Raw genomic sequence first — 11,452 nt, 5'->3', positions numbered from 1 at the left:
CAGATGTCTAGTTTTTGACTTGAGATGCTAAAAGAGTTATGTGTTGATTCTTTGGTTGGTTTGTTTTAGATACACATACATGTTAGAGTCCTTCTTTGAAAGTGGTATCTTTTTGTTTATTCCAGACACTTTTACAGTTGAATACACAATTAATTAGACATTAATTTTGTCTTAATCTCCCCATTGCCTCTAAAATATTTCCTGGATAATTCCCCCTCTGAACTATTTCCTGGATACATGTGAAACAGATAGAAAAAAATTAATATCCATGGACAGACCACCAAAAAATAAACATATTTTACAAAATAATTAGTCAAATATTGGGATGAAAATTGTGTCAAAAATAATAATTGTTTTAATGTTTTTTACCATTAAATATAAGAACCAAGTTTCCAAATCACTACTGTAAATAAATAATAGATCTTAAAACTGATGTTATGTTGATTTTCGTGATGCATCTGGCCAGGTTTTGACCAAATTTGCAATCCATGTCTGGGTTCCATAATATGTAACCAGTGGTGTTCACTTCAAAATATGTGCAGAACCAGACAATTTTAGCACAAATAAGAAGGAATTTATTTTGCTACATGGTTCAATTCTTTGAAGCACCATGGCATACATATATAATATATGTGTTATTGTCAAAATGCTCATCATAGAAATAGAAATATTTTTAAAATACCTTTAATTAGCTTTATTATGTCTGGATTTTATTTTTAACATCACATGATGAATGTTTATTTTACATCAACCTGAACAGTATGATGTCCAACCTTCTACTAAACATGTGACTGGATGACCTGAATTGTGCTGAATGACGGCCATTGTAGAGTGCTCGGGTCGGGTCGTACCGTAGAATATCATTTTCAAAGAAGGACTCTATTTGTTTTCTATCTATTTTTCCAATCATTCATCAAATCACTATTATACATTTATAGTACATGAATATTGGAAAGGAAAGAATTTAATATCACGTGGACATGTTTAAAATCTGACATCTGTGATAGTGTGTACCGTAAATCCTTGAACAGAGGCCTGCCTCGAATAGAAGTCTGCCTCGATTAGAGACCGGGTCTCAGAGCGTCGCAAAATAGAGGCCTGCCTTGAATACAAGCCTGCTTCAATTATTTCTGCTATTCTAGCTTTATAAGGTTAGTGACCGCGTTATACTCGTCACTTCCATTGCATGACGTCACTTTTTTAACCATATGGCCAGAACAGCAGGACAGGAAAATAATTTCAAAATAAATAAATAGAAGGCTGCCTGAATAGAGGCCGGGTTTTAGAGCATCACGAAACAAACTGCCTAGGCTTCTATTGAAGGATTTACGGTACATGCTTATTTTGTCAGGACCTAACTTTCAACATGTTTGATGTCCAGTTCCACATCAAGGAACAATATTTCAAAATCTTAGGCAACTGGAGGTCTGTTCAAATGATTTTCACCAAAGTTATTAATTGTTCTGTTAAGTGAATTATATTTTCTTAACCTAATTAATTACCTCAAAACTGCATTGAAATTTGTATCTTATAAATTTTACAACTTTTAATTTTAGAATATATAGTGGTTCACCACGAAACTGATTGGCAGTTCACTTATGATTTATATTATCACTTGTGAAAATTACTCATTCCAACCAGTGCACCATGACTGGTATATCAAAGGCTGTGGTATATGCTATCCTGTCTGTGGAATGGTGCATATAAAAGATCCCTTGCTACTAATGGAAAAATTTAGCAGGTTTCCTCTCTTAAGACTATAAGTCAAAATTATGAAATGTTTAAAATCCAATAGCCAATGATTAATAAATCAGTGTGCTATAGTGGTGTCGTTAAACAAAAATGACAAGTTTTTGATATATCTAGAATACTGTGAAAAATAAGATTGAAAACAAAAAGCTGTTTGTAAAACTGATTACCAGAAAGAATATTGTGCAGTTTCCTGCTTCTTGAACACTATATGCGTATTTCACAAACATTTAGGGTCTTGCTTAATTTTTCACATCTGTCTTTTAGCTGTCTATACATTTGTTTGGCACCCCTCAGTTCAAGACTTTCACATCTGTCTTTTAGCTGTCTATACATTTGTTTGGCACCCTCAGCCCAAGACTTACACATCTGTCTTTTAGCTGTCTATACATTTGTTTGGCACCCCTCAGCCCAATACTTTCACATCTGTCTTTTAGCTGTCTATACATTTGTTTGGCACCCCTCAGCCCAAGACTTTCACATCTGTCTTTTAGCTGTCTATACATTTGTTTGGCACCCCTCAGTTCAAGACTTTCACATCTGTCTTTTAGCTGTCTATACATTTGTTTGGCACCCCTCAGCCCAAGACTTTCACATCTGTCTTTTAGCTGTCTATACATTTGTTTGGCACCCCTCAGCCCAATACTTTCACATCTGTCTTTTAGCTGTCTATACATTTGTTTGGCACCCCTCAACCCAAGACTTTCACATCTTATTATGAGGAGTTGAACAAGTAAATACTTTCTTTTTCTTTTTTAAACGCCACAAATATTTAACAGGAGACAAAGACATTTTTTGTTTTTTTAAACGTTACAAACATGGATGATGATGAGATGAATGGTGAAACTGCAGTATTTCCATTTCAGTATGGGACTACTTGACAGGTCCATGCTCCACGCTTGCTGTCAGTTGAGCTATGTCGATATCACCTGAGCCCGGGGTACACGGAACCTGTAGTGCATGCCGGGTAATCACCCCCACATGGGGTCATACACTTAGGAAACACACCCATTATTGCACCCGTGAATTGGGTGAAACTTGGTGTATGTGGCCTTACACCTACCCATCGAGCCTAGCAGTACACTCGCTCTGGGTTGCAGCCGGTACTGGCATGAAAAATCCCCCATTGCCTCAGGTGGAATATGAACCCAGTACCTACCAGCCAGAAGTCTGATGGCATAACCACTACACTGAATCCGGTGTAAATAAGTAAATACTTATGTTCACAATCACTTGTTCTGAATTGACACCTATCCTGATGATTCAGTGTAGAATGTATTTTTAAAACACTAATATAATCACAATTCTGACATTTTTATAAACATTTGGGCATCAAAAATAAACATCATGTACAAAAATACCGATTCAAAGCAAGTAGATGTGTAGCTAACTTGTAATCAGAAATACTGTAGTGTTCGAAGTACATCTAACTTTGAATGTTGCAGTTATATAGTCCACGCCTTTCACTATTGTGATACATATACACATGCATGTGACAGTTATATAGTCCACGCCTTTCACTATTGTGATACATATACACATGTATGTGACAGGACTTGTCATGAAACATTGTTTTATTTGGCCAGTAAATTCCTGTAAGTTTGGGGCGAGGCATAGCCCAGTGGTAAAGCGTTCGCTTGATGCGCGGTCGGTCTGGGATCGATCCCCATCAGTGGACCCATTGGGCTGTTTCTTGCTCAAGCCAGTGCACCACGACCGGTGCATCAAAGGCTGTGGTATGTGCTATTCTATGGGATGGTGCATATAAAAGATCCCTTGCTGCTAATCGAAAAGAGTAGCCCATGAAGTGGCGACAGCAGGTTTCCTCTCTCAATATCTGTGTGGTCCTTAACCATATGCCCGACACCATATAACCGTAAATAAAATGTGTTGAGTGTGTCGTTAAATAAAACATTTCCTTCCTTCAAGTTTAGTCTACTCAGCCAGGTATTGTTTTACTTGAAACATGCATAGGATCCTTCTGAAAACTCATTCAGCCATCTACGTTGCGAAACGGTCGCATATACGACTATATTTTTCATACAAGCAGGCGCCATCTGGCTCCTACATGAACACGTTTTTATGATGTATATGTTGATTCAAGTGTTGCATGTAACAATGTCTGTAACCTATGTTACTTTTTTGTCGTCTATGAGATTTTATTTGGTGGTATATGCCCTTTAGAGGACCATGCTACCTTTTAGAGGAATATCTTGAGTTTGTATCCATTAAACTGAACAGCACATTAATCTACTCGTATAATAGATATATATACACCGTTATAATATGAATAATAAAACTAATACATAGCATTATGAATACAATTGGTAATCCTTATGACTATATTTCAAATTTTGCTTTGCAGTTACATGTACATGTCGAGAAATTAATTTAAAAACAAACAAAACATTGAGCTCTTGTAATTTACATATAGTAATATGGGCTAAACTTGCCTAAAGTTTGTTTTGTTTAAACGACACCACTAGAGCACATCGATTTATTAATCATTGACTATTGGATGTCAAACATTTGGTAATTCTGATATAGTCTAAGAGAGAAAACCTGCTACATTTTACCATTAGTAGCAAGGGATCTTTTATATGCACCATCCCACAGACAATAGCACATGCCACAGCCTTTGATATACCAGTCGTGGTGCACAAATAGCCCTATAAGCCCACCGGCAGGGATCGATTCCAGACTGGTAGCACACTAATCGGGCCCTTTACCTCTGGGTTACATCTCGCTCCTAGACAACACATTATTCTACTCATTATTGAGTAATAAAACATGTTAAAAGTGTAAAATACAAAGCATTATGTCGATCAGTAATCACTTCGACAATATTTAAATTTTGTTTTGCAGTTACAAGAGAAAATAATTTTAAAAACAAAACAAACGTACGATGTTGTTTTAAGTAATTTTCCACGTTGAGCTATTGTAATTTACAAGAAGAACACTGTCATAGGAAGGTGCCAAAAAGGGGGGGGGGGCACACACACACATACATACATATATATATATATATATATATATATATATATATATATATATATATATATATATATATATATATACATATATATATACATACATACATACATACATACATACATATACATATATATATATGCACACACGCACACACGTACGTACCATTACTGCTGATCCCCCCCCCCCCCCCCCCCGTTCCTACGCCAGTGAAGAGTTACATGGGCTAAAAACGTTGCAATGGCTATAGACTTGTGATAGTTCCTTTAAAGCATACTAAGACATCTTCTTTATAAACAATTTGTTTTATCTATTGGCACTTGTGTTTAAGAAAATACTACTACTGTTATTGCTATACTCTCTCTCTCTCTCTCTCTCTCTCTCTCTCTCTCTCTCTCTCTCTCTCTCTCTCTCTCTCTCTCTCTCTCTCTCTCTCTCTCTCTCTCTCTCTCTCTCTCTCTCTCTCTCTCTCTCTCGCAAACACACACTTCATTTTGCAGTTGCATGTATCTCTCCAAAAATTCAACAAATTGGCTACACTGGACCTTTCAGTACCAAAAAAAAATTCAATATTTCAACACAAGAATACTCTTAAATCGAATATGTTTCATAACAATGTTTTATCAAATAAATACATTTTTGCATTAAAAAATTCTGTTTTCCCTGTTGACTCCACAATATACATAAAATGAATTATGCAAACATGAGTGGTGCTTGTCTGTTGAATGTATGTACATACGTTATGACACGGACAATGCATGTTGAATTAAATATAAATTATATTCACTGGTTGAGACAGATAGACTGCATGCTGTCTGGTACTCAAAAACTGCATAAAAATTGAAACCATACAATGTAACTACATTTGTATTTCAGAACCGGATCAAGATAGTGCAAACTGATCTATTGTTAAGTCTGTCTCCTTTCTAGAGAATTCTGAATTCACTACTTTTCGTCTTTCACAAAGGCTGGACATTCTTTTGTATCAATGAAACGCACGCACACAATATTTAGACTAGCCTGTCCCAAACAACACGAGTAACCAGAAACGTTATGTATATTGCATGGTAGTAAATTCACCAACTAACTGCAAGAGGTACTATTACATGCCTTGATTTGTGATCAGTCATAATCAGAATTTGTAACAACAATCTGTGTAGAAAATCTGCAAACTGGACTAATAATAGTACAATACAGATTTGAGTAATCCGTGGACATTCCCACAGCATTTTCTCCCATTCATCACTGTAGATGGTAAAATAGTGAGAGTTGGATAGTCTGGTTTCCGAATTCACTCCATAGAAAACATCGCAACTCCTGTCATTGTCTGCAGGGATAGACCGTATTCTGGACCTACAGACGGACTAAGAAGTGCACCCTCTGAAACATTTCAATGTCGTATTAAATTATAAAAGTACACAGAATCCTACTAAAAATAGGACATACATTTTTATGCTGAACAAGAACTGAAACTCATTGTTGCTGACTTTACTGTGGGTCTTATCAACTGTCCATGTCCATGTGTGCATACCAGGACCGTAACCAAAGGGGAGCAGGTGGTGGTAATAGCAAGGGTAGTTACTTCCCCCACCTTCGAAGAATACGAAAACGTGTCCATTCAGAGTAAAACTACCCATTTTCTAGATGAGGAACCTCAATATTAATGTGTCATGGTTCTTTTTAGTCTCCTCTCCCCGATTATAGACTAGGTTCGGTCCTGGAGACTCGTACTTCCCTGTCGTTAGGTATTCTAAGACGCTGAACTGCTTCAGTATCTGTCGTAGTCGTAATCCTTGTAAGATCTCCTTTCGTTGGGATCCCACCTGACCCAGTTCTCTGGACTCCTGGGTCTGTAGCTCCTTCTGTAATAGTCGTCCTGGCTGGAGGCCCGCTCATAGTACTCGTCCTTGTAACTACACGCTGCCCGCGGCAGTCTGTCGTCCGCGCTTCGGTATCCAGGTCTCGGTTGTGCGTAGATGTGATACTCGCCCGCTTCGCACTGAACTTTCACGTCAGTTCGGGCATACTTTCCGTAAGTTTTTTCCAGTTCTCTGCGAAGGAACTCCGGCAGAGAGGTGAATGACCCTTGCGTTCGCTTCAGATTCACTGTCGTGAGCTGCCCCCATTCTAACACGCCTTCTATCGTGAAGTTCTCCGAGGATGGGTAATGAATCACTTGTGGTTCGGCCGGTAACTGCTGCACGGGCTGAGGTGCCAGCTGCTGCACGGGCGGAGGTGCCAGCTGCTGCACGGGCGGAGGTGCCAGCTGCTGCATGAGTGGAGGTGCTAGCTGCTGCATGGGCTGAGGTGGAAGTTGTACTGGTTGAGGTGCTATCGGTTGTACCACAGGAGGATACTGTGGCATGACGGGTGGGGGTGGCGGATTCATGGAGTTCTGAACACCGGGGTATGGATTGTAATACGTTGGATTTGGCACAGCGCCCAAAACACCGTTAGGTCCATGAGTGTAATGTGATGGTTGGTACCCTCCATACATCGGCGTCGACGAGTACTGCACCGGTGCGGTTTGAGCTAGCTTTGGGTCCATTTGCCCCATTCCGTAGTACTGGGGGATGGTCGGAGAATGTCCACCAACGAAGTTACAGTATTGGTTTGGAGGGCACTGAAATGCTTCGACTCTCGCTGGGATTTCTGGCACCGGTGCCGTGTATCCGGACCTGCCTAGAAAAGGGTGTTGCTTTGGTCTGTCGTGCTGTAGCGATCCCACAGCGGCGTTGTGATTGTATGGTGTCAGCGCTGGGATTTCCAGCAATGGTCTTTGTCCAAATTTCGACGACACGACTGGATCTACCATTGTCATTTAGCTGAAGTGAAACACATAATACGTCTGTTTGAGAGATTGTCCAATGCAGTGCAACTAACACGATGTCATGCTAGGTAGGCCCATTGTTAGAAACAACCGTCAGGCATCTGGTGCTGGAATTAGTTTATAAAGACCTTCACTTTGTGGTTGTACAATTTAATGTGCTGTAGTATAGATGCAATCTATCTCATGCGTGTTTCTTCTTGAGCACAAGTTAACCTAGTTACTGAAAACCACACTTGACATATATGGTGCATTTGATTTATTATCTGCATGCAGTCATTCCTGACTACCACAACCATATATGTAGTGTCGTCTCGAGATAGACGTCTGAAAATTCCGCTTCATTAAAAGAAATCTTTTTGTTTTCTTCAGAAAAATTCACTTCATCAAAAGGTACAACCTTTTCAATAACCGTTTTCTCTAGATGTTACGCATTTTAATGATTATTGCTGATTGTTCTTATACACACCAATGACTACAGAATGTGTCACAGTGATTTAGTTGACGAATGTTGTTCTTTTCTCCTGTATCATCAATCGTTTGTATTTGATGGAGAAGTAACACACTCCAATAGGTCACCGAAACCATATGAACTAATTTGAACGTCACAAATTAAATCCAAGGTGTTGGCAATACAGGCTTTGTGTGGTATGTAATAACAGACAATGTTTTCAGTGTGTATTTTCGTGGAATTTCAGATATCCATCAACTTTATAACTCCTTGGTAGACACTGTTTAATTCGGTCACGAAAAGTTCTGTTATATTCTATTCACAACAGCGTCCTATATTCTCATGGTTCCTACTTCCATACACAAAACATTCTTATATTACTTTTTATCTACAAATGTTTGTGTCGGCAGTCACATTACCTATTTGTTAACAAAAGTGAGAAGTTCATTTCAAGTTATTCCCAGTCTTACTAGTCGGAGGACGTGTCCATGTTCGTGTTTCTGGCGACGAAGTTCGCCATGTTAAATTCCAGCCGGGTATCCACAACAGAGATTTATTGTCGGAGCTATCGGGTGCGAGGACTCGCTGAACAATTCGGCAGTGAATGTAGATGAGCTCGCCCCGGTGACGTTCGATCTTTATTTGAGGGTCTACACGGTACAACCGATCGATACGACCCACTTTTATGAACGACCTGTTTTTCAAAATGAAAAGTCGTGTTTCCTTAAAGACACTGACGCTAGTTGCTACGTCGTGTGAGCTATTGTCGGGTATTGTAGCTTCTTCCCACGAAACAAGAAGAAGGTTTTTTAAAGTAATTAATCATCATCTATTGGATGTCAAACATATATATATATATATATATATATATATATATATATACACACACACACACACACACACACACACACATATATATATATATATATATATATATATATATATATATATATATATATATATATATATATATATATATATATATATATATATATATATATATATATATATATGACGTCTAAATTTGCCATTTTTGAATAAACTTAAATGAAAACCAGGCCCTGTTGTGTTAAGGCAAAGGTTGATGAGTTTAAGTTGTTTGTAAATGGTAAACATTTCAGATGTGAATATTAATTAATAAAAATAGGTTAATTTCTTTTAACATTAGCTAAACTTTCGTTGTTGAGTGTATATGTGTGTGTGTGTATATATATATATATATATATATATATATATATATATATATATATATATATATATATATATAATATATCATTATGACGTCTAAATTTGCCATTTTTGAATAAACTTAAAAGAAAACCAGGCCCTGTTGTGTTAAGGCAAAGGTTGATGAGTTTAAGTTGTTTGTAAATGGTAAACATTTCAGATGTGAATATTAATTAATAAAAATAGGTTAATTTCTTTTAACATTAGCTAAACTTTCGTTGTTGAGTGTATATGTGTGTGTGTGTGTATATATATATATATATATATATATATATATATATATATATATATTATGACGTCTAAATTTGCCATTTTTGAATAAACTTAAAAGAAAACCAGGCCCTGTTGTGTTAAGGCAAAGGTTGATGAGTTTAAGTTGTTTGTAAATGGTAAACATTTCAGATGTGAATATTAATTAATAAAAATAGGTTAATTTCTTTTAACATTAGCTAAACTTTCGTTGTTGAGTGTATATGTGTGTGTGTGTGTATATATATATATATATATATATATATATATATCCATTACACATCTTGTAGTTTACTGCTTAATGACAATTTCATAGGTTTTTTTTTATTAACATTAAAGATTTACATACTTTATACTAGACTAGTATTTCAAAGGCAGCATCAAAATTAATTACAAACAAGAGACTTACTTGTTTAATTGAGTTGAAAACATTCGCAGGATTCATATTACACTGGTTAGTACATATGCCCAATGCACCTTGTAGGGTATGTGAGTGACATGCACCTGGAATAATGTTTGAATGGTGTGGTGGGACGAAGGTGAGATTAGTTCGTGGGTTGTATTCCATGTTAACCATCAGCCTTGGAGTACCAACCCTGAGAGGAATGTGACCACAATTTATCTTGTATGCCTTTATTTTGTGACGCTGGCTATTTATCACTCAATGTGTGTGGTGAAGACGGAAGTTGACATTCTCAATCCTAAACAAATGTTCATAATCATCCTGGACCACCCTTTGTATGCCAATGACAAACGGATTGAATGTATATGGCCATTAAGTCATGGTGAATATCACTTAATTGTGCTTTTCAAAACAAGAGTTAATAAATAATTTTGGCGGGAAGCCGGCATTCTGCACCTTTAAACAATTTCAGGATTATAAACACAAGCGTGAAAATGCCCCCCCCCCCCCCCCTCCCATATCAAACCTATAAAATCCTGGCTACGCTAGTGGATGTATTATAAACATGAATGAACGAACGTAACTACAAACAAACGCCTGGCCGGTTTCTGTGGTTCTCTACCGTTGAGCACCCCGCTTTACAGCCACCATAAAGCGGTTCGTTTATTGAATATCGGTGTATGCGATTGCAAGGGCTTGTTGACAGAGATTTATGATAAAGTGAATATTAGTTTTCTAAACAGTTCCACTGTGGGGATGAGTCAAGGCATGCCTGGGCTACAATGGCAACAATCAGGTCTGGCGTTATTTAAAGCGCCGCTTGAGCAGTGACTGTTCGCCCTGATTGATTGATGACCCAATGAATGGCGGGTGCTCGTGGTCGGGTGGGTGGGATTTCTTTTGGTCTGAGGGCGGGATGTAGCCCAGTGGGAAACGCTTGCCTGATGCGCGGTCGGTCTAGGATCGACCCCCGTCGGTGGGCCTATTGGGCTATTTCTCGCTCTAGCCAATGCACCACGACTTGTATATCAAAGGCCGTGGTATGTGCTAACCTGTCTGTGGGATGGTGCATATAAAAGATCCCTTGCTACTAATGGAAAAATGTAGCAGGTTTCATCTCTATGACTGTGTCGAAATGACAATATGTTTGACATCCAACAGCCGATGATTAATAAATCAATGTGCTCTAGTGGTGTTGTTAAACGAAACAAACTTCTTCTCTTGGTCTGTATCAAAGTGGCCGGTGTACAGTTACTGTTTTGAAACGGTCTCGGTGGTGTAGCGGTAAAGCCATCAGACTTAAGGCCGGTACAGTGGCGTAACGAGGGGTGGGGGCACTGGGGCAATGCACACACCCCCACCCCCACCCCCATCAAACCTTTTTTAAAACTATTAAATTTTATAAAATGATACATACATATATACACACACAAACACACACACATACACACACACACACACACACACACACACACACACACACACACACACACACACACATACATACATACATGCATGCATATATATGCATAATAATAATAATAATAATAATAAT

The 11,452-nt window shown here is 38.0% G+C and overlaps 1 protein-coding gene across 1 annotated transcript; it reads right to left on the bottom strand.

Moving 5' to 3' along the window:
* Window positions 1-5,140: 5,140 nt before the first annotated feature.
* LOC121384012 (protein transport protein SEC31-like) lies at window positions 5,141-8,606 on the bottom strand. The gene has a single exon (XM_041514148.1). It carries the CDS (start codon window positions 7,559-7,561, stop codon window positions 6,509-6,511), a length of 1,053 nt encoding a protein of 350 aa, XP_041370082.1. The 5' UTR covers window positions 7,562-8,606; the 3' UTR covers window positions 5,141-6,508.
* Between the last annotated feature and the right edge of the window lie 2,846 nt (window positions 8,607-11,452).

Source organism: Gigantopelta aegis, chromosome 10 (genome assembly GCF_016097555.1).
Source record: "Gigantopelta aegis isolate Gae_Host chromosome 10, Gae_host_genome, whole genome shotgun sequence".
Classification (NCBI taxonomy): Eukaryota; Metazoa; Mollusca; class Gastropoda; order Neomphalida; family Peltospiridae; genus Gigantopelta; species Gigantopelta aegis.
This window is presented reverse-complemented; position numbering and strand designations above follow the sequence as displayed.